Genomic DNA, 25,065 nt, shown 5'->3' on the forward strand with positions numbered 1-25,065 from the left:
ATTTTAAACAGCATTAAGTGGATCTGCTATTTTTATCCTCTTTTGTTGTCAAAGTTCAACATGAAATAGCAATTGAGAGTTGTTTGGTATTCAGCTCTGGGTTGAAGGCATGTTTTAATTCCATTTATCTTTGTTTCTTTTTCAGCTAACTGTGTGCTGGGGAATGCAGCAATGTTCGAGATTATGGGTTTCCTCCTCAGCAGAAAAAAAATAGACTGTAGTATACTCTGACATTCAAACAAGAGTGCACAAAATGCTGCAATTTATTTTATATGAAAGGAGCTAAACATGACTGTCTACAGATCAAAAGTTTCACAATAGTTTACAGCACTTTGCAGCAATGTAAAATTCTAAACCTGGGAACAGTATTGGTGTGATGCAATCCCAGACAGCAATAGAAGTTGATGTAAAGATGCCCCCAGGTTGGTTGTTATGCATAATCTCTGTAAAGCTCTCTTGGATGTGATACTACTTGGCAACCAAGTGAAATAAACACTAGATTGGTTGGGACGCAGGATGGAGAAATGCGCCACTGCCCAGTGAACTGAAATGTTTTCAAGCAGAATGATGAACTTGAGGTGGTTACATCAGTTTAACTAGAATAAGAAACCAAATATGATGGTCATATGAAAGTATGTTGTCTGGAACAACCCAAGAGAGCTTCGGAATTTGAGTCAGTCATACCTTTTCAGTTGTATTCAGAATAGTAATTAGTGAAAGGAAACCACAATTGGCTTGGCACAAAGTACATCCACGGTATGTATAAAGAACAAGCTTTTGTTATCACAGTTGCATCTATGCACTTGTATAAAGCCATAGAGTTTAACAGATTTGCTTATGAGCATATTATAGGAAGCTGCATCTGAAAGGAATCTGGGAAAATTGCAGTCCTTCAGGTTGAGGAAGTTTTGAGAATGTTATCAGTCAGAAATACACATTTTATAATGGGCAAGTCGTGATTTTCATTTCGTATCAAAATAACGCCTTAACATTTTCTAAATGTTTGCCCATCCTGTTAAATTGAAGTTTACTGATGACTGTTATAATGGAAATTAAATGAGAGTTTATTGTTAAGAAAAATAGTGCACTATTTTTACATGTAACCATTTGCATTGGCCAATTTTGAATGTGTTTCTATAAAATTATTGAAGAAAATATTCATGTATGGAATAGTAAAAAGAGCTAGCTAATGTACAACTGTTACTACCCTTTGAAAACTAATCGTACAAGGAATGACATGGTATTGGCCCTTTCAGTTATATTACTGTAATAACAAATTTATGGGATTTGTAATCCATTAGACTCACTAAGTGCTATGAAACCTTATTTGCCTTGGTTTGTGTACCATTCTAGATGTTTTATTTTCATTATTATTTCTTAAAAAAAGCATCCGTGTCTGTTATTTTTACTACATTCTCACAGCACATATATAAAAATTTTTACAAACTCTAAAATGATTTAACTAAAGTCATACTGTAGATGTATTTTAAAAGTTTGTATAGAGTTCTCTATTACTGTAGCTGTAGTGTAGACTCTAGCACGGTTGCAGTAGTTCATAATGAGGACTCGTGTGTAGCTGGAAAGCTGAGCCCTTGCAAATGGGCCATTCGTACATATATATTGTTTTACATGCAATCTTACAAAATACATAATTTATATTGGCTTGGCCATTTTGTATTTATAAAGGCTTTCATCCTGAAATGCATGTTTTATACAACTACAGTATGCTGAAGATAATGTAAACATATTTGACAATAAAACCATTATGTAGCCTTCCTTTTTTTGTTGTATAAAGTCTTTAATACTATTATTAGAGAGATGTTATGCTCACAAATGAAAACCAAGCTTGCTTAAACCTTTCAATAATTTTTTGTAAGCCTTTTGCTTTAAAGAGGCATTTATTCATGCTGTTTTACAGAAGCTCTGAATCCATACAGAACAAACTGTTAATTTTTTCTTGAGTTATTTTTAAAAGCTCTGCCACTCCTGAGGTTAAACTGACTGGCTTATTTTTACACAATTTGCGCTTTAGTCTTTGCACTTACCCATTAAATCCTACTGTTTTCCTGTTAGCTGACTTATCCTTTGTCTGTGATAACATGTTGTCCATGAGTTTGTATTTTACTTAATAACCTTTGATGTGATGTCTTATGAAATACCTTCTGACAATTTAAGTACATCACATTTACAGGTTCCTCTGTAATTATGTTGCTTGTTACTTTCTTGAAGGTTTTGATATTTTATTCAAACACTATTTCCTTTTCAAACTGGACTCTGACTGAGTTTTGAAATGCTGTGTTATAACTTCCATTATAATAGACTCCAATAGTTCCCGTTGTCAGAAGTTAACTATCTTTCTGATTTCTTCCATTTAAGATTAAAAACAAACTTAAATTGTTCTTTATGTTTATCCATTCATTAGACAAGGGCGTTGCTGGCTGGGCCAGTATTTATTGCCTGTCTCTAGTTTCCCTTGAGAAGATGGTGGTGAGCTGCCATCTTGAACCACTATCGTCCATGTGCTTAGAGAGGGAATTCCAAGTTTTGAACAAGCGATAGTGAAGGAACAGTCTATTTCCAAGTCAGGTGAGTGGCTTACAGGGAACTTGCTGGTGGTGGTATTCCCATGTATCTGCCGCCTCTCTTTTTAAGTGGTAGTAGTCATAGGTTTGGATGACAGTCTTTAGTGAACTTCTGCAGTGCATCTCACTGCTGCTACTGAGCATTCTTGGTGGAGTGACTGAATGTTTGTGGACTTAATGCCAGTCAAGTGGGCTGTTTTGTTCTGTATGATGTTAGTTTTGAATGTTGTTGGAGCTGTACTCAACCAGGCAAGTGGGAAATATTCCAGTGCACTCACTAATGCCTTGTAAATGGTGGACAGGCTTTGAGGAGTCAGGATATGGGTTATTGGCTGCAGTATTCCTTGCCACTGACCTGTTCTTTTAGCCACTATGTATGTGGTGAGTCTGGCCTCCATCAGAAGGAAAGTTATTGATGAAGCTGTTGAAGGTGGTTGGGCGTGAGACACTTCTCTGAGGAACTCCTGCATAGATATCCTGCAGCTGAGATGACTGATCAACAACCACAACCACCTTCGCATATGCAAACTATGACATGAGCCAACAGATACTTTGCCTCTGATCCCTATTGACTCCAGTCTGGGTAGAGCTCTCTGATGCCAGACTTGGTCAAATGTGGCCTTGATATCAAGGCTGTCATACTCGCTTCTCCTCTGGAATTCGGCCTTTTTATCCATGCTTGAACCAAGGCTGCCATGAGGTCAAGAGCTGAGTGGTCCTAGTGGAACTCAAACTGTGCATCATTGAACAGGTTATTGCTGAATAGGTGCTGCTTGATAATATGTTGATGACACTTTTATGATTGAGAGTGGGCTGAAATTGTGGTAATTGGCTGGTTTGGAATCGTCCTGATTTTTATGTCCAGAACATAACTGGGCAATTTTCCACATTGTTTGGTAGGTGCCAGTGTTGTAGCTGGAACAGCTTAGCTAGGGATTCAGCAAGTTCTGGAGCACAAGCTTTCAGTTCAGTTGCTAGAATGTCAGGGCCCATAGCCTTTACATTCTCCAGTGCCTCCAGCTGTTCCTTTGTATTACATGAAGTGAATTGAATTGACTGGAGATTGGTATCTGTGATGCTGGGACCTTTGGAGGAGACCAAGATAGATCATTCACTTGGCATTTCTGGCTGAAGATTGTTACAAATGCTTCAGTCTTATCTTTGGCACTGATGTACTAGGCTCTACCGTCATTAAACTTGGAAACATTTGTGGAACTCCCCTCCTCCAGTGAGTTAATTGTCTGCCACAATTCATGACTGGATGTGACAGGACTGCAGATCCATTGGTTGTGGAATCGTTTAGTTCTGTTTATCACTTGCTGTTGGTCCTGTTTGGTAACTGTGCCAGGTTGACATCTCATTTTTAGGTGTGCCTGGTGCTCCTCCTTGTATACCCTCATGCATTTTTCATCGATTTCCTAGCGTGGTGATAATGGTAGCGTGGAGGATATATTAGGTAATGATTTTTTTTCTCCCTGCCTATTTTCCAGTCTGATGAAACTTCTCCAAAATCTAGGGATTTTTATAAAATTAAAAATAATATATCCGTTATCTCAGCAACAACTTATTTTAAGACTCTAGAAAGAATGGTGGTTGTAATTAATTTTCTCTCTTCCTTTCACTTAAAATTACTTTTGGGATTTTGTATCTTTTACAGTAGAGATAAACACATAATCCTTTCAGTTCATCTGCCATTTATTTTCCATGATTAATTCCCAGACACTTCTAAAGTGAGTTGCTCTTTTTAAATGCCTGTAGAAACTCTTAGTACCTTTTTAGTTGCTGTTAGCCAGCTTTCTGCTATATCTTAACTGTCCCTTTTTAAATTGTGATTCATTATACCTCATCCAATCTTCTGACCTTCACTGCTATCAGTCTTTGTGGAATTGTATGCTTTTTCAATTTGTTGCAATATTTAATTAGCCCCATATGGATGGTTTGTCCCACCTCTAATACCTTTCTTACTGGAATGTATCTTTAATAATTATGAAATATCTTCCTTGATTTATACCAGTCAAGATGTGTGAACATCGATCAGAATGGAAATTGGATCATTAGCGGATACTGATGCTCATCCACCAAATGTTAAACCTTTGTCTTTTTTCTGAACTCTCAGGTGAACATAAAACATTTGATGGTACAATTTCAAGAAGAGAGTGGGGAGTTTTCTTAGGTGTCTGGGCATTATTTTCCCTTTACAAATCATTGATTGCCTGGTCATCACCATATTTTGTTTGTGTGCGCATTTATTTTGTACAATTCTTGTTTCTTACCTTAGTGAGTGCACTGCAAAAGTAGTTAATTGATTGTAAAACCTTTGGAAATTCTGGAATTTGTTATAGAAAATGAAAGTCTGACTTTCTGGTATTCATTTCTCCTGTGGTTGTCAGGTTACACAGCACCTGTCAGCTTTGAACTGCTTTAAAGGTGTAATATTCATCTGGAGTATGTGGAGTCTCTATATTTTGCAAGGCTTTTCTGCAGTTATTGATGGATAAACTGGAATGCTTTGTTATGACACCTTCAAATACCACCTATTTAAAAAAAAATCCTGACATTTCTATAAGGACTACTTAATTATACTTCTAGAATATTCCAAGATTGTACATTTATGTTCCTTAAATATTCTTCACATGTTAATAGTGTTTCTTTTTCATGCATTGTAACACACTACTCTTGAAATCCTATTGCAAATTGCGGTCTCATTTCCAATCTTCCTTTCCTTTCCAAATCCCTTCACCTCAGCATGTGGTACACCTGATCAATTGAGGTATACTTCAGTCAGTGGTTGCAAGGTTCACCCAGCATTCAAGCTGAGACCGTATCCAGGAGACTCCTTTCTTTCTGCATCCAGAGAAAAAAGCAAGTTGATGTGCTCTTGCTTGATATTTGCTTGTACCATTGAAAAATATTGTTTAGATGTTACTTGAAGTTTAAGTATAGAGAATTGACTATTTTTGGTACCATAACTTTTTAAAATTTATTTTCTGCCATTTTCCCCCTTTTACTTGTCAGCTATTTTGCACTGTGCACCAGTGCCTATAAAGACTAAAGTTGAGTCTTTTCAAATTACTTTCAGTTGGGATCCCACCCGAACAGAAATCTGAAAAACAAATGCCATTCTGGCTAAATTCAAACCCAGGTATCCAGAGGTGAAACAACAATAGCTTTGATTCCTTTCGTCAATGGAGAGAGAGCTGGCCTTCTGTTTTCTCTCAATGGACTCTCTCTCTTAATATATGGAAGACTTGGTTTGATTTGAAGAATTGAAAACGTGGCTTACTGACTTAAGTTTCAGGAACAATCGGAATTTTAATTTAATTGTGATTTAAATGGAACACTTAATGTTAAGTCATTGTATAATGTACATATCCCACAAATAGGATGGGAGATGGGACTAAATAGATATAAAATATAAACGGTTAGCTAAAAGTAACACTGACAACATAAACTTTGATTATAAAGCATAATTAGAAAGTTATTTTTATTGCTGATTATAAAACTGGGTTCTCTGATTTTGTTCTGTAAATATGAGTTTGGTTGTTAGGTGGCAAATGGCCACTGCTATGGAGATGATTCATCTGCTTGCATGCCAATCAACACTCTCAGCTGACAGGGCAAGAATCACTGCCCTCGACATTGACATCCCAAGTCGCCAGAAGCTGCTGACCTCCTGGGTCCTAACAATGTGGCCTACACTAAGAAGAATCAAGCAGTAAGAAGGTAAGTCATTTTAAAATTTTTGTTGCAGGGTCAAGATTATAAGGGCAAAGTGTTCGAAGATAAGGGTGAGAGAGGGGTTGCTTTCAGAAGCCACCCCTTTGACCCCATCTATTTCTTATTGTTCTCAGATTGATATTACAGGTCACTCCCAGCCAGACGTGCAGGTTGCCATGTGTCTTATCCCTTTAACCTACATAATCAGTTTAATCAAGCCAACATTGTCTTCATACCCTTGTAATTACCTTTAAGAGCTCTAGTTTTAAAACCACGTGGTTCACTTGAAACTGAAATTACAGCATTTTATGATCACTTTTGCCTAGAAAATCTCTTATATATGACAATAATTAATTAATCCTGTCTCATTATTCTTGACCTGGGGATATGTAGTCTGTTCCATATTGGTTCCAGAATGCATTATTTTGAGATACTGTCTTAAATACATTATGAACATTTCTTTTGGACTACCTTTTACCAATTTGATTTGTCCAATCATTTTGAACATTAACATCTCAATTATTGAAGTATGGTCCATACACCATACTGTTATAGCTTTACATATATGCTCTGTCCTGCAATGCAGCTATAACGAGGCAACTATAAACCACTTGCACTGGTGCTTTCTTAAATAGTTCCTACTTACATCTTTTGTACCAAAATTAATTCAGATTTTATTCCTTCTACTTTCTTCCCAAAATGTCAAATACCTCCTGAATGTTCTGGTCACTGTGTAACCATGTCTTATTTCTATTTCTGCTATCAATATATTCAGACATGGAGCATTGAATTTGGGTTTGTTTCCATTTTTAACATCATTTTCTTTCCATTTACTGACATTACTTTTTAACAATGTACAAATCAGGTTTCTATTATAATACTAACCTGCCTCCCTTTGCATATTGTAATGAAACAGTATTTTCATTTACTTCAATATGCCATGTTGGAGCAGTATTTCTGTGCAAAACATTGAATCATCATTTTGTTTTTACAATCCATGTGAATTTTCAGGCCTGATTTTTGGGTGGAAATATAACAGAAATTTGAGAGTTATTTTAATTTGACACTGACAAATGGGGAATTAAATGAATTTAAATTACTTTAAATTAGATTAGATTAGATTAGATTACAGTCTGGAAACAGGCCCTTCGGCCCAACAAGTCCACACCGACCCGCCGAAGCGAAACCCACCCATACCCCTACATTTACCCCTTACCTAACACTACGGGCAATTTAGCATGGCCAATTCACCTAACCCTGCACATCTTTGGACTGTGGGAGGAAACCGGAGCACCCGGAGGAAACCCACGCAGACACGGGGAGAACGTGCAAACTCCACACAGTCAGTCGCCTGAGGCGGGAATTGAACCCGGGTCTCAGGCGCTGTGAGGCAGCAGTGCTAACCACTGTGCCACCGTGCCGCCCACGGTGGCACCTTTATTGAGGTGAGCTGATGGGTGATCTGCAAACCTGCTTTTGGATTCCAACTGTTGAAATAAACCCACAGCAAAATGCATTAAGGTGAAATTAAAGGTAGAATTTATTAACAAAACACGCAACCTGTGGGAAATTGTTCTGCTACTTCATTCAAACACACAAGCATACAATGTGAAAGAAACAGTTACAATTTATGAATTTCTCAAAATCCAACAATATTGCTAATACACATGACTTTGAGTCCATTGAGTTAGTGGCCAGTTGAAAGTATGTTGTCTTAATTTGTAGCAATTCTTTTCCTGGGAAGCAGATGATGGCAAAGATGTGACAATTATTCTTGTATGCAGACAATTAGTGCAGTTTGGCAGCTGATGTCCAAGCTTCTTTCTTGAGGTGAGACTTTTGAGAGAGAGCGATGTAAAGCAAGTCTTCTCGATGCTATTCTTGCGATGTTAAGAGCCCAACTGTCTGAATTTTGGAATTCTGAGTCGTCGAACAAACTCTGCTTTTAGGCATGTGACAGAGTTGGGCATTTCAGATGCTGAATGCCAATTTTGATAGCTTAAGAACCTACCAATTAGCCTAGCAGTGCAACTTTAACAGTAGCCCCCCCAACCACCATGAGAGTTTCCATTGCAAGTTCAAAAGGGAATTAAAAGCGTAGGCATTCATTTTAGCATAGTAGGCCTTCATGGTTTCTTGCCTCGTGCTGGCTGGAAGTCCTTTATTTTATACTATGCAGGTGGGATTCAGAAGTTTCTAGGAATATGACCATGTGATCAGCCCAGGCCATTTTGAGTCCAAAAATGTTGTCCAATTTTTGAAAAAGAATCAGGTTTCAAAATAGTTCATGCCTTCCAGCAATGACAGGCCCATTTATGTTAATTTGCAACCAAAAAAAGCCCCCTGGAAAATATGATAGAAATCAGATTTTGTTTTAATAAAGAGCACAATTGTGAAGTTTAGATACATTATGAAAGTTGGCTATGTGGTTGGTAGTGAAGAAGAAAACTGTAGGATATATCAATGTAAAGGCAAAGTCACCATAATCCTCTTGGACTACACAGTTGCTCTCTCATTACAGAGGGACGACTGGTGATGGTTTCACCTGAGGGGAGAAGGTGAGAAGGAACCTCAGCTGGTGTGAGAATTGAACCCATTGCCATCCACTCAACTGAGCTAACTGACACCTGTATCAGTGTACTGGTAAGTGCAATTCAATGTACTAAAAGCAGGAAAGTGATTTTTGGAAGCTGCAGAGACTGCTATCTTCTGCTCTATCTAATTTCAAATTATTGAATTGTTGAATGTTCTGATGATCTGCTGAAGCTGTTTGCATTAACTGGTGACTTTGGAATTCAAGCAAGATATACAGCTTTATAGAGGCCTGTTTTTAAAAAAAAATTGTCCAAGGACTTCATGAAAGCCTGGAGTCCATCATTTGAAAAGTTAATTGCACTGACAAAATTACATTTTTAAATTTATCCCTTAGATGTGTCTACCGGTGAGTGTGGGGGTTATGCTCAAAGAAAATTGGATTTTAGAACTTAAATTACTTTAACTTTATGGCCAAATAATATACTTGGCCATAAAGTTTATAACATTTTGTTTAAAAGTAATTATTTATAAAATGTAGTTAGAAACAACTGGGCAATTTTGAGGGTCAGATAATTCTGATATAATGCACATTTCGGCAGCGTAATTTACCTATAACATTGCTGAAGTATTAGGGAATGGTATTTTGGAGAATGTTTGCTACCATTGGCAATAGCACGCTTTGTTCTGTGTACACACTATTTCAGTGCCAGTCTTTGTGTCGTCCTGCACTTGCGTGATGTCAGCTGCTGACAGAGAGCAACTTTCTGACATTTTTAAATGTACTGTGTTAAATTTACTTCTGTTTTGTTAATAAGTATGATTTCAACCTTCATTCAGGCTGTGCTATACTTTCATTTAGACCTTTTGGTGATTTTTGAGCTATTCTGAGTGTTTTTTGCTGGTCTGTGCCAACCTTTTCCCACAGGCTCCATTATTTCTATTTAGTGAGGCTTCGCTGGAATGCAACTACGGCATTATAGGAGAACTACCTGTACACCATTGCAAACTCAGTTATATTAAGGGCTTGCTATCCCTGTTTTATAAGACTATACCTTTTAGTCAATGGTACATCTACAACATCTTCTGAATATACATCTTTCAAGGCTTCAATGCAGAAACATGGCATTTTCTACCAATACTACATAATGAAACAAGACACATAAAAGTGGCATAATTCGATAGCAAAATTGTCTCAACTAGATTAGTGGTAATTCCTTCTTAACAACGATAAAATAAAACTGAGATACACAACCATTAAAATAATCAAAAAAGCAGGAATAAACCTAGACTAGAAAACGATGAGAGCTTTTACATATTTTATAAAACAAATTAAGGCATGAAGGCAGATAGATATCAAAGATAAATTTATGACTAATCGGTGTGTCTTATGTAAAAACAGGCAGTCACATTACATTGTACGAAAAGTCACTTGTACAAATTTTAAGTTCCATATTTACCAGTTATAGACAAAACTTAAATGTAGTTCAAGTACAAAAGTAAGCCAATGATCTGTCGTCCACGTTTTCTGTAATTTATATTCATATTTAGTTCCAACAGGAAAACATGGATGAAATTACATTAAAATTAGGTCATTTTGTAGGATTTTCGAGGGGTCATAAACAAGTTAGTGGAATGGGTGGACAGGTGACAGATCAAGTGTAATGCAGAGAAACATTGTGATTTAATTGATTGGTAGAAAACACAGTACAAAAAGTGTACATTTTTTTCAAGGGACAGCAGGAAGAGAAGGAACTGGGTGCGTATATGCACAAGTTATTGAAGGTGTCACGATAGGTTTAAAGAGGAGTTAATAAAACACATGGTATCCAAGGCTTTAATAGGGCCGTAGAGAAAAAGAGCAAGGACATTATATTTTTGTATTGCATGCAGTTCTGGGTGCCACACATTAGCAAGAATATGAAGGCATGGGGGAAGCATAGAAAAGATTCATGTGAATGGTTCAATGGAGGAAAATTTCAATTATGAAATTAGATTAGAGATGTTGAGACTCTTTTCCTTAGAAAAGATCGAGATACAACTTAAGTAAAAACTGAAAGGAGATTGCTGGAAAAGCTCAGCAGGTCTGACAGCATCTGTGGAGAAAACTCAGTTAACTTTTCGGGTCAAGTGGCCGGAAAGGTCAACTTTGATTTCTCTTTACAGATGCTGCCAGACCTTTTAGTTTTTAATCTCTGTTTGTCCAAGATACAATTTGCAAGAGGTATTCAAAATCATGGCATGTTGGAGCAGCTATTGCTACTTGCAAAAGGATCAAGAATAAGAGATTTAAAGTGATATGAGAAGCATTAAGGTCTGAAAGAGAGTGATGGAGACAGGTTCAAATGAGGCATTCAAAAGGAAATTATGGTTCTTTGAAATGGACAATGATTATACTTTGTTATGCACCTTGAATCATATTTACATTTAGTAATTTTAATAATTTTGGTAATGGCTTATATATATGTGCTTTCACTCACTGCAACAATACATAGTATAATATGCAAACCAATTCTGTTGCTACAATCATTTAAATATTATAAATGTTGAGAAGTTTAATTAAAAATCTGGCTGTAATTTTCATTTTAAAATGCAGCACTGAAATTCATGGGATAGTTTCTGTTGGAAAGAAAAACTGATTGGTTTTGGTCTCCAACTCTTTCTAACTATAGGTAAATCACAGAAGAAGTTTCTCTATTAAATATCTGCATGCATCGTTGAATTCAGAATTTGATTAAAAACAACATAAATATGAAATTTACAACAAAACTGAAACTTCTTAAACCTTTAAGATGTCCTAGATTTTAAAGAAAGTCACTTGTTTTCAAACTTTTTAAAAAAAACATTCGTTGTTTGTAATGGAATTTCTGAACATGGCAGGATTACTTGTAACTCTGAAACCAGCAGCTATCAACACTGGTGAAATACTACAAATGCCACATTCCTTGATTATATTGATTTCATACTTAAACTACAAGATTCCACATATTTTAACTAATGTTATGTCAACACCTAAGATTTGTTATTTATCTAGAGCCACTGAGCATATATTTGAATTAAGTACAAGTCCATTTCTAAGTCCATTTTACAGTTTATATTTACTTTTCCATTCTCACTTATAAGTATGTGAATTTCTACTGTTCTAGAACAGTGGAAGATACAGCACAGGAATTTAGTTGCCTGTGTCAACTATGATGCTATTCTAAACTAATCCCATTGCCAGCACATGGTCCCTATCCCTCTTATCTGTTTAAATGCTACTTACAAGAGTAAAATTTATCCGCTTCTACCACCTCCCTTGGACGTGTGTTCCAGATTCCTCCATGTAAAAAAGATTTTCTTTGCACATCCCCTTTAAACTGCCCCCAACCACACTCATTTTAAACCTCTGTCCCCTATTATTTGACATCTCCACCTTGGAAGTGAGACTCTGATTATCCACACCTTTCAATTTTATACACTTGTATCAGGTTGCCCCTCACCTTTTGATGGTCTAGTGAAAACAATCCAAGTTTGTCCAACCACGCCTTAAGCTAATACACTCCAATTTAGGCAGCATCCTTGTAAACCTCTTCTATATCCTCTTCCTATACTGTAACAACCAGAACTGTACACAGTACTCCAAATGTAGCCTGACCAAAGTCTTATACAGTTGCAACATGACCTGCCAACTTTTATATTCCGTGCCCTGACTTATGAAGCCAAGCATTCCTTCTTTACCACCTTATCTACTTGTGTTGCTATGTTCAGGGAACTATGGACTTGGACCCCAAGATACTTTTCTATATCAATGCTCCAAAGAATCCTGCCATTTACTGTATAATTTCATATTGCATTTGACCTCCCAGAATACATCACTTCACACCTGTCTGGATTAAACTCCATCTGCCATTTCTCTGCCCAACCTTTCAACTGATCCTGCTGTATCCTTCCTTTGCTATCCACAACCCATCAATTTATGTCATCTGCAAACTTACTAATCGGATCCCATCAACATTTTCATCCAAATCATTTATTTATATTTACAAACAAACAACAGAGGTTCCAGCACTGACCCTTGTGGAACACCAGAAGTTACAAACTTTCAGTCAGAAAAACACCGCTCCACAATAGCCCTCTGTCATTTACACCTAAGCGATTTTGCATCCAACTGGATAATTCACCATTGATTCCACGTGATTTAATCTTCTGGACCAACCTACCAAGAGTGGCCTTGTCAAATGCTTTACTAAAAGTCCATGTAAACAACATCAACTGCCTTACCCTCCTCAACCACCTTTGTCACTTCCTCAAAAAACTCAATCAACTTTGAGAGACAAGATCTTCCCTGCATAAAGCCATGTTGACTATCTCCAATAAGTCCATTTTTCTACAAATGTGAGCAAATCCTGTTCCTCAGAATCTTCAATAATTTTCCTATCACTGATGTACATCTCAATGGTCTATAATTTCCTGGCTTATCCAGATTGCCCGCTTTGAACAAAAGGAACATTAGCTTCTACTGAATCTTCTGGGACCTCGCCTATGGCTAAAGAGAATACAAAGATCTCCTCCTTGCCTCCTTCAGAACCCATCAGATGCTAGCAACTTGACTACCTTAATGATTGTCCAGGCACTCACCTCAAACTGCCTTGAAGCATTAACAAACTCTCTCTCTAACCTCACCATCAACCGTATCTTTCTCCTCAGTGAGTAACAAGATTAATTCATTTCTGTGAAGTATTGACACTAAAGGAAAACAATGTCCATATTCTAAATTACAGATGCCTTCCATTTTGAAATGCTAGAGAGTCTGATGGGGTTTCTGTATTCTGCCATAAGCTCCACCTGCCTTGGAAAAGCATGCTTGAATTTTCTGAGTTACAGAACACTACTGGGAATTGATGTTATTCCACCAAGTTACCATGTAACTTTATTTTTTTTATTGGATAGACTGTTGCATCACTATTTTCATTAATACGTATTTTCCTCTGATATTTAGTCTGCCAAACCATGCTTGAACTCTTTTTCTCTTTATTACACTGGTTTCTCTTTGTAGACTATTCCTCTAAAGGCCTTATGCAGTCCTGGTTATTATTGCCCTGAGCACTATTGGATTACCTACTGCGACTACCATTGTATTTTGTCTCAGATCTTTGAGCATTATTCCTGATTGGTCTGATTTTAACCTTCGGTCTGTGATGCAAACATAACCTACAAACAATCAACGCAAATCTGTTTCCTTGTGAGTAACTAATTCTGGCACGGCTCACAGAATAAACGAGGGAAATTAATATCCTCTCAGCTTTTCCTACTGCGCCATCACAACTTCCAAAAACCACATTTTTATTCAAAGTTGCTGCAGCAACATCATAGGGAGCAGCTTTGTGGAATTTGACCTCCTCGTGATGAAGCCTAGTCAATATTGTGTTATACCTTTTGACTCTACTGTTATATTAAATGCTTGTGGAAAAGAAATCAGAAAATGTATGTTTAGTACCTTTTGTGTATAATACAACAGAAAATATCTGCAATAAAGTATAACTTCAGTTTTTTTGACTGTATTTATCATAGTTCTGGGGTTTTGTTTGCAGATCATACATGCTCACCACAAAGGGTTTACACAGCTCTGCCCTTAAAGTTTTGACTTAGGTTATAAACTAGTACTTGCAATTATTACTGTTAAAATATTGTTATTGTTATAAATAGCATCTCCTATTAGTTTTATTTTGTTCAGGTTAGCTGTGAATTATTCAAATGGTAAGGTTTTGAAATGAACAAAAAAGTGTGGATGCTGGAGATCTGAAAGACAAATTGCTGGCAAAACTCAACAGGTCTGGCAATATCTTTTTAGGAAGAAAGCAGAGAGTTAATGTTTTGAGTCTGGTGACTTCATTATCTGTTGTAATGAAGTCTCACCGACTCAAAACTTTACCTCCGCTTTCTTGTGACAGATGCTGCCAAACCTGCTGAGTTTGCCAGCAATGTATGTTTTTGTTTAAGCTTTTAAAATAATCTTAACAGATTATTCTCATCCACTGAACTGCTGTGAATCTCTAAGGATCACACTGAGGACAAATAGACAATAGGCTGAAATCATGAGATGTCCTACCTCCTAATTTAGTCAATTACTCACCTTGGTTTATTTGACAGTATAATTTACTCACTCCTACACTATGCCAGGGGTTCAGATTGATGGCTAGACTTCTCGCATTCCCTGGATAGATCCAAAATTCACTCAGCATATTTGGATTGGTTGTTTTTACTCATTATTGTGACACGATGCAAAATGTTGTTTGTCAATTTTCACCAAGGCGACATATTTGATTTAATCCAGAAAACCGGTTTGGTAGAGTGCTGCTCCTCACCCTGTTTACTACTTTTGCTTTCCGGTCTTCCTGTAGTACATTACCGTGATCAAAACCCACACATTCAACACACCAATAACGGCATAACGTATAAGAACTGGAAAGAAGATTAGAACAATTAATGAGTGTACTTTTAAAGCATCATTATTGACCACACAGAACAATCAAGTCATCTACTCTAATAATAGTTGAGAACACAAAGATTAAGTATCTGCTAACTGAAATACAACAGAGTACACAAGCATTCCATCCGTGCCTTTTCTGCTTCAGTAGTTTCAACCACTGTCATAATCAGTCAAAGTATTTCCTTTGTGAGTTGACTCAAATATTCATAAATGAAAGAATAAGCCCAGTAACGTGACTATATCAGTGGTACTGGATATCTGTAATGCCTCTTTAGACCTTCTGAGAGCAGACTAAGCAATAATGAATTAAGACACCAGTCAATCAGCTGCTTTTTCCATTACTTATAATCAGCAGTTAGCCAGAAGAGCTTTAGTTCCTTTGACACACTACCTCCTTTTTGAAGTTACTTTCATGCACAGCTTAAAGAAACAGGCAAACCAAACTTCCAGTCAGAATGTTAACTACAAATCCTCATTTATTAATCCAATTATCCTGGTCTATCAAACAATTTAAATATCTGGTTGGAATAAGCTGGCTGCAACTTATAAAGATTTAAAAAAAAAAATATGTGCAGAAATCCCAGGATGTGGCATTCCGTTTTTAAAATTTCAGCTTCAATATAAGGCAGAGGGTTTGGTTTTTCGAAGAATAATCCCAATTAGAAGTAGCCTATTTTTAAAATGTAATGACCATTACACTGTAGAACATAGATGGTGCTCCTGCGAATGAGGTGCTGGTTCTAAACTTTGCTTTCCCTTAATGTACAAATAATTTGTCTAAACACAACTTGAGATCAATCAAAATCAGACTGAATTGCTGAAGGAAGTTGAATGATGAACGTAAATTTTTGGCTTCATGTCTCACAAGGTATGAAATTATAACTTTGAAAAGAAGCTTTTGAGAGTCTGAAGAGTGATGCAATCCTTCATTTAACCAGCACCTCATTGACAGGAGCACCATCTTTGTCCGACAGTCATTACGTTTTAAAATGATCGTATAGGAAGTCTATTACAGAAACAAACCGCTCCAGACTTGGGGAACCTCCATTAAGAAACATCAAGGAGGATGGACGTAAGTAGTAAAGCTAATAACTTAATACTAATCTTACAGCTTCACTTTTAAGAATGAAAGGCTACTTGCTCGTAAAGATATTCTAAAACCAAAACAACATTCAACTGCATGCATTTATTAACTTAAATTATGATGTTTCTGTTAAAGCGTTTATTTCAAACAACCTAAACATACTTTTAATGATCCAGAAGCAAGACAAGTTAAAGATATTAACTTTAGAAACAGCTGACATCTAGGTTCCTGGTGATTTGTCAACTGAAAATTATATTTACAGCTCTTTGATTAATAAGTGAGCAGAAGGAAACTTCTCCTACAAGGGAGAGGCTGATTACAAGGATAGAATGCAGCAATGGAAAGTGCTGTTGGAATCCACTGGCCAAAACAATTTAAGGGAGTAGTTGCCTTTTGATGTGGCCTGAATGAACTGGGACTATTATGCCCAATTGTCTACACATCGAATAACATACAAGCATTCCACCCTGTAAGTGTTTGTGCTTCTGGTTTGGTTGCCAATTCTTTGCAGCTGCATTATGCAGCAGAATGAATGTACTGAACCAAGGAGCTACTTCTGTATGGAACTACATAACTGCTGTTCCAAAAAGTGAGTTACACATTTGTAAGCTGAATAAATGGAAACTGAGCTTAAACATTGCTCAAAAAAAAGCCTTCAAATTCAACAGCAATGATTAAATGGAAAGTGGTAGATCAGTTCAAGAAGATAGTTACTGTGGTTGTGGTATTAGTTTAGGAGTCACTTAATTCATATGATAATGCCATTTATGCACAGTAGAGAATGGCATATTCATGTTTGCAATATTTTATACCACAGTGCCTTGGAAAACAGTATTCCTTTTTGACTACATGGTCTTAGGATATTAATATTCAGTTTCAGTGAAAAATTTAAAAGATACTATAACTTTTATAAAATTTTTAAAAGCTAAATTTTTTGGGGAATCTAATTCTATTATTGCTTCTATTATTCTCTCTAAATGTACAAACCCATCTAAAAATTAGTTGGAATTACTTGGTAATCACATAAAATCCATTCACCTGCAGTGTCTGCCGTTGTCACCAGGGTGGTGAAGATTCTGGCTGTATAAAGAATAATACAATTATTAGTAATTGCATAATGCCAAAAGTAATCCAACAACATCAGGCTATACTCTAACATGTTTATTTGAAAGTACAAGCTTTCAGAGCAATGCTCCTTTGACAGATAGCTAGCTGATGAAGGAGCAGTGCTCTGAAAGCTTGTACTTCCAAATAAATCTTGAGTGTGGGGTGATGGAAAAGCACAGCTGGTCAGGCAGCATATGAGGAGCAGGAGAATCAACGTTTTGAGCATAAGCTCTTCATCAGGAATGAGGCTTGTGGGTCAAGGGGACTCAGAGATAAATGGGAGGGGGGTGGGGCTAGGGCTGGGGGGGGGAAAGGTAGCTGAGAATGCGATAGGTAGGTGAAGGTGGGGGTGCAAGTAAATCTCTGACGGACTTCCACACACGTCATTTACAGTATCTGTTGCTTCCCGATGTGGTTTCCTCTACACTGAGGAGACAGAATGCCTACTTGCAAAACGCTTCAGAGAACATCTCCGGAACACATGCACAAAACATTCTGTGACCAATCACTTCAACTTCCCCCTTCCACTCTCCCAAGGACATGCAGGTTCTGGGCCTCCTCCATTGCCAAACCCTAACCACCCGACGCCTAGAGGTAGAAAGCCTCCTCTTCCGCCTTGGGAACCTGCAACCACATATGGATTTCACCAGTTTTCTCATTTCCTCTCCCCCCACCTTATCCCAGATCCAACCTTCCTACTCAGCACTGTCCTCTTGACCTGTCCTACCTGTCCATCTACCTTCCCACCTATCCACTCCACCCTCCCCTGTGACCTATCACCTTTACCCCCACCTGCATCTACCTATCTCATTCTCAGCTACCTTCCCCCAGCCCCACAACCCTCCCATTTATTTCTCAGCCGCCTTGGCTCTAAAGCCTCATTCTTGATGAAGAGCTTATGCTCAAAACATCAATTCTCCTGCTCCTCAGATGCTGCCTGACTTACTGTGCTTTTCCAGCACCACCGACTCGACTCTGATTTCCAGCATCTGCAGACCTCACTTTCTCCCTTTTTTTTCCCCAAATAAACCTGTCCAACACTGACATTGCCACATCGAAGGTAATCCAGAGCTGACTATTTTGGAATAATGCAGGCATTTAAACGTTCCAATAGTTACTGCATCTTGTTACCAAAGTAATCTATTCCAGTGTTCGTCTTGTTATCCTTCTGGGTTTCATCCAGGAAAAGGGTGGTCGGAGTCTGTGCACCTGCCCTATTTGTGTGCACTGAAGGTATGCCCATAAAATCTAGCCCTAAGTCTTGTTTGCCCATTACTCATGTCAACCAGTCTTCTGACCAACCAATTCCCGATCACCTCATATTTAAATCTTTCATTGTCATATTTAAGTCTCCCCATATCTCTAACAACCTGCAAATCTTGCTATTAAAGTCTTATTTTAACTTCAAGTTTGATAATCCTGTAAAATTTCAATGTATGTTCCCTTTAAGGTCTCCAAAACAGACATGGTATTGTCAAGCATTGAGCTTTTTTTTCTTTTTGATAAAGAAAGTCACACTTACTGCATACAGTATAGATGGCAAGGCTCCATGTCAGGGCACTGACCTGGTCAGAATCATGAGTCTTCCACAAGGACTGGAGCTGAGCGTATTTACTTAATGCACTGATACATGTAGACAAACTCTACAACAAAACAATAACTTGTGTGAAATCATCAAAAATTAATCAAAGAACAAATTAATTCACTGGCACTTTATTTGCCTACTTGAGACAGACACAGACTCTACTATTCAAAAAAAAGTTCCTCCAATTTATTCTCTGCAAGTTCCTCCTCCATCCATTAAGGTCAAATGGCATGCAGCATATCACTAGTGAAGCTATTCTTAGTCTAATCACCAAGGAGAAAACAAAAATGGCCCTAATTGATTCCCTCAATGACTTTCTATCTTTTGGTAATGGCCAATTTGAGTCTAATAGGTTACTATGAAATGTCCTGACAGTCTTATATATTTGATGTCTTGTAAGTTCATTACTCGATGACAACACTGTGGTTGTTGGATGGAATGTCAACCTAGAATCTGACGAGAGACTTGTACTTGAAAGACAAATCAGCCACCTGTAAGAGTTTGTTCAGCAATTTCAAAAATGAGCTTACACGTAACCGTTCTAACAAAGCAAAGCAGTTTAAAAAACAAGAAGGAAGGCACTGTTCAGGGCTTCAGGATGCCCCAAAACACACTGCAGCCAATGATGTACTTTCAAAGTGTAGTCAATGTTGATATGTGGGAAGGTGGCATAACAAGGTAATGGCCAGATAATATTTTTCAAGTGATGTTGATTGGTTATGGGAACAACATTCCTGCTAACCTCCAAAAGTATACCAGAGAATATTTCAAATCTACCCCCAAAGGAAAACAGGGCCTCGGATTCAAAATTGCATCCAAAGCAGCATTCACTCAGTTCTGCAGTAAAGTGTTAAATTAGATTACGTACTCAAACATCTGGACTGGGATTTGAACCCACAATCTTTAGGTTGCAGAGGAAAGAATACTACCACTAAGCCAAATCTGACCCCTTCAAAGCAGATACAGTTGATCTCACTCCACATCGTTAGGTGTCCCCATTGGTGACAACCACCGTACTAAGGTTGAAGCCTGACCGTCATTTGTATTCCACTTCAAGACTTCCCCATCTTCGAATGTCCACCTTTCTAGGTTTCGTGAGCAGAGAATAGTAAAGAGAAACATGAAAAAAAGTTAAGCCAAGAAAAGCAGAATAAAACAGTAAGAAAGTAGAAATGGAAATACAAAAGGGTGGTGGGATATCAATTTTTAAACACTACCTGTTTAGTTATATTTTCTATTTTCCCAGTTTGTAATTTATTAATTTTGTGCTAAAAGTTTGTTAGTTTACTTAAGCAAATTTTTGTAGTTAAATACATAAAGCATAAACAGAGTTTTGGACCTGTATTAAATAGTGGAATATATGATAGATTAGGAAGACAGCCCACAGCACAGGTATGTCATCATCACTTCATACCATCCTATCCTGTTATCATTGGTTGAATTCTTTCTTCTATTTAGAAATGAGTGTTACTATTTTCATTCAGTCTATAAATCTGAAATTTAAAGAGTTATGCTGTCACCATATCAGTGGAAATCTATTGGGATTAATCTCTAGGACCATAATTCAGGCAGTCCAGGCCGCATCAGATGATCATTTCAATCGAAACAACATGCAGGGCTTTGGGAAAAAGATAGGAAATTGGCACCAAGTTAAAATGCACAGCCAGTGTGTTCACAATGGACCAAAAGTGGAGTTATAAAAGCTGTAGAATGCCCAGAAAGAGGCCATTTGGTCCATCAAATCTGCACCAACCCTCTGAAAAGCATTCACCCAGGCACACCCCATCCCCCTGCATGGGGTTTTTAAGCCATGGCTAAGCCACCTAACCTACACATCTTTGGACTGTGGAAGGAAACCCACACAAACAATGGGGAGAATATACAAACTCCACACAGTTAACTCACGACGATGTCCAGTGCTATTATTCTCGCCTCTTAACCCAGAAACTCAGCTAATGTTCTGGGGACCCAGATTCCAGTCTTGCAATGGTAGACAGTGGAATTGTATTGAGTAAATAAAACAAAAATCTGGTATTAAGAATCTCACGATGACCATGAAAGTCTTGCCAAGTGTCAGAAAAAAAACACAGCCATTTCACTAATGTCCTTCAGGGAAGGAAATCTGCCATATTTACCTGGGCTATATCCACAGCAATGTGGTTACCTTTGAACTCCACCCGTTGGGCAATTAGGGATGGGCAATAAATGCTGACCAGCCAGCAACGCCCACATCCCATGGGTAAACAATAATAATAGTGACGATCATATCTTTTGTGTTCCTTATTCAACACAATTTGCAGTTTATACTAATACAAAGTTACACAGAATGAGTAACTGTATCGGCTAAAACGTAGTATATAGCCAGATTGGCTGATCAATTATTGTTATGCAAAAGACCAAGTTAGTCCAACATTCGGGTCACATTAATTGTGACATTTATTTTTTAACCCCCTAACAATAACAAAATTGATGTCTTGGTTCCTAGGATCATAAAAACATTCGGAGATATTTCACTAAGATACTGCCAAATCAGCAAATTTAGTTTAGCCAATCCTTGGTTTAGCTTAACCTTCCACTTTCGGTGGTGGGGGTGGGTTGTGAAAAAGCTACAAAAGTAGACACACAGAAAGGATGCGAAGTCTCAAAAACAAATTTCAAAGGTGTGAGACCCCTTGATGGGGTTATCACAAGGAATGTGAAATTATCGGAACAAATGGTTATCACATACATTTACAGGACAGCACCACAAAAAAAATCTGGTTATTCACGTCTTAATAAAAACAACACAATAAAATTGGAAGGATTTAGATTTTTGCTTCACTCACATTTATTGAAGATGCTTAAAACATCATTTAGCTATTCCTCAAGATGTCATTCTTCCCATTATTTTGTTCAACTGTTCCAAACAAAACTAACCACATATACAAAATGTTCTTTCTTCCAGTATCTGACCAATCAGGCAAACCATGATATCCACAGCCTTAAAAGGTCTACGTTTACCAAATTCTTTTTACACTGATATTGGGAAGATCAATCCAGACAGCAAACAGTGCTCATTCTCACAAAGTCTGTAAAGTGACAATATTACAGGTGAGTGGGTTACATAAGTGGAAGAGGCGGCATAATGGTAATGTCACTGCATTAGTAATCCCGAATTTACTGAAGAAGGGCTCATGCCTGAAACGTCGATTCTCCTGCTCTTTGGATGCTGCCTGACCTCCTGCGCTTTTCCAGCAACACATTTTCAGCTCTGATCTCCAGCATCTGCAGTCCTCACTTTCTCCTAGTAATCCCAAATGCAAGGTTCAGGTTCGGGGGACATGGGGATTTGAATCCCTCCAATACAGATTGTGAAGTTCAATTTAAAAAAAAAACAAATAAATTGCTAGCCTGATGAAACCAATGTCAACTGACCATCCATTTCAACAATGTCCTTCAGCGGAACGAAATCTGCCAATCCTTACCTGGTCTGACTCCAGACCCACTTTTAACTGCTTTCAGGTCATTAGGAACGGGTAATAAATGCTGGTCTAGCCAATGATGCACACATCCTGTGAACAAGTAAATTGCTAACAAAACAATTTCGCTTAATACTGCATACCATACCACAGAGTGTCTAGACATCAGACAATTAATGGCATAACTTCTAACAGTAACTAACTGTCCCAAGTCACTGATGAGTGCTGACTAGATTCAGTCCGTACTGGCATTTTGAAAAGGCACAAACACTTGTGCACTCTGCACTGCATGAATTTGCACATGTCCCCAGTCCTAGATCCTCACTCCTACACTGTCCCTCTCTTTGTTTCAATCCTTTCAATTTATAATACTTTATATTAACTGTCTTTGAGAGGAAAAGGAAGGAGGATGAACAGACTGAAAAAAAAATTAAAACTATCACATTAATAAAAGCCAATAAAAGGTTAGATAGCAGTAACCGTGATGAGAACAGAGGTTTGGCAATCAGTAAAACAGTGATAACCAAATGAAAGTAACCCGAGTGTATTTCCATGAATATGATTTGGAGGTGCCGGTGTTGGACTGGCATGTACAAAATTAAAAATCACAACACCAGGTTATGGTCCAACAGGTTTATTTGGAAGCACTAGCTTTTGGAGCGCTGCTCCTTCATCAGGTTAATCTCCACAACCAGCTGATGAAGGAGTGGCGCTCTGAAAGCTAGTGCTTCCAAATAACCTGGTGTTGTGAGATTCCATGAAAATACTGTACTACAAGATGTTTTGAAGGTCTTTTCCATAGGGATTCCCTCTTCATTTCCCCAGCAGATATTATAAATTAGTGTAGATTTTCCTTTTCAAAAAAAAGGTAAACGTTTTTATTTTGATATTCCGGATGCTTCCATCTAATTGGTTCTGCACTTTACAAAAGGACTGAATGCAAGGTGTGCAAATCTGTAAAAATTCTTGCAGAACACGAATATTGAGATGCTCTGTACTTTCTAAACGTCCCAAATGTGAGGACTCTTGATTCCAGAATACACAGAAATATTAAACTTGCAAAGAAAATAATCTCTCTACCAAACACAATTTGTGGGAAACAGATAAAGCAGTTTGAATACTTTATTGATTAATTTTTAGCAATTATTAGTTGCTTCCATGAAAACACTTGTGATCATATACTCCTTTTTCATGACTTCAAGACATCCCAAGGTGCTCTATAAGCAATGAGCTACTTTTAAAATGTGGCCTACTTCTGGTATAATTCATCCCTAAGTACAATTCCAGTCAGTTTTATGGATGGTTTCTCTCACTGAACTCCAGCAAATTTCCTCACACTATTCTCTGAGGTTCATCTCGTTATCTTTGCCCTACAGCTCTATGACATCACGCTACCTTCCCTTTAATCAGCAACTAAGTATGTGCTGCTACCAGGAAGTCCAGTGCCATTTTTAAAGCCCAGAGTGCACCAGTCAGGAGCTGCCCTTCACAATGTATATAGTCAACTAGGAGAAAGTGAGGACTGCAGATGCTGAAGATCAGAGTCGAAGGGTGTGGTGCTGGAAAGGCACAGCAGGTCAGGCAGCATCTGAGGAGTAAGAGAGTCAACGTTTCGGACATAAGCCCTTCATCAGGAATGAGGCTGTGAGCTGAGGGGCTGAGAGATACATAGGAGGGGGAGGGGGATGGGGCTGGGGGGAATGTAGTTGAGAGCACAATAGGTAAATGAAGGAGGGGGTAATGGTGATAGGTCAGAGCAGAGGGTACAGCAGATAGGTGAAAGGAAGATGGCCAGGTAGGACAGGTCAAGAGGGCAATGCCGAATTGGAAGGTTGGGACTTGGATAAGGTTGGGGGAGTGAAAATGAGGAAACTGGTGAAATCCCCATTGATCCCGTGTGGTTGGAGGGTCCCAAGACAGAAGATGAGGTGTTCTTCCTTCAGGTGTCGGGTTTGGGTAAGGGTTTATTGATAGAGGAGGCCCAGGACCTGTATGTCCTTGGCGGAGTGGGAGGAGAGTTGAAGTGTTCAGCCACGGGGTGGTGGGGTTGATTGGTGTGGGTGTTCCAGAAATGTTCTCTGAAACGATCCGCAAGTTGGCGTGCTAACCCTCCAACTCGGCACCCCCCTCTTGACCTGACCTACCTGTCCATCTTCCTTTTTCACCTAGCCATCCCACCCACCGCTCTGACCTATCACCACCACCCCCATCTTCATCTACCTATCGCATTCCCAGCTACCTTCCACCCAGCCCCACCCCCTCCCATTGATCTCTGAGCCCCCTTTGGCCACAACGCTCATTCCTGATGAAGAGCTTATGCTCAAAACGTTGATTTTCCTGCTCTTCGGATCTGCCTGACCTGCTGTACTTTTCCAGCACCACACCCTTCGAAAGTGTGTATAGTGGCAAGGGAACATAAACCTAATGCTCTCAGGGCATAGAGGTAGCATGACTGACACTTCATTGCAAAGTGTATATTCGGACGTGTTGCTATTTAAAAACCAAGTTACAAAGGTCACGTTCCTTAG

General features: G+C 38.2%; 2 protein-coding genes across 12 annotated transcripts in view; one reads left to right on the plus strand and one right to left on the minus strand.

Moving 5' to 3' along the window:
- Window positions 1-1,776, plus strand: part of rock2a (rho-associated, coiled-coil containing protein kinase 2a) — a 232,912-nt gene extending 231,136 nt beyond the window's left edge. For all 5 annotated transcript variants that reach the window (XM_087977693.1, XM_043677706.2, XM_043677696.2 and 2 more), the window contains one exon: window positions 146-1,776. Coding sequence is in view for 1 of the 5 variants with exons in the window: in XM_043677716.2 (XP_043533651.1) it covers window positions 146-149 (4 nt within the window). In the remaining 4 variants the exon portion in view is untranslated. The remainder of the gene's footprint in view (window positions 1-145) is intronic.
- A 6,045-nt stretch (window positions 1,777-7,821) lies between these two features.
- The window catches only part of slc66a3 (solute carrier family 66 member 3), a 43,275-nt gene continuing 26,031 nt past the window's right edge, over window positions 7,822-25,065 (minus strand). Inside the window, exons 5-8 of one of the 7 annotated variants that reach the window (XR_006309527.2) lie at window positions 19,017-19,137; window positions 17,426-17,467; window positions 14,947-15,275; window positions 7,822-8,642 (exon numbers count right to left, since the gene is read on the minus strand). Coding sequence is in view for 5 of the 7 variants with exons in the window: in XM_043677753.2 (XP_043533688.1) it covers window positions 15,187-15,275; window positions 17,426-17,467; window positions 19,017-19,137 (252 nt within the window). In the remaining 2 variants the exon portion in view is untranslated. Of the gene's footprint in view, window positions 15,276-17,425; window positions 17,468-19,016; window positions 19,138-25,065 lie in introns of all 7 variants that reach the window. The other 6 variants (XR_006309525.2, XM_043677753.2, XM_043677738.2 and 3 more) reach the window with 6 other exon arrangements.

The sequence above is a fragment of the Chiloscyllium plagiosum genome, unplaced genomic scaffold (genome assembly GCF_037043375.1).
Source record: "Chiloscyllium plagiosum isolate Xiang-an unplaced genomic scaffold, Cpla_swu_hap1 HiC_scaffold_3, whole genome shotgun sequence".
In the NCBI taxonomy this organism is placed as follows: domain Eukaryota; kingdom Metazoa; phylum Chordata; class Chondrichthyes; order Orectolobiformes; family Hemiscylliidae; genus Chiloscyllium; species Chiloscyllium plagiosum.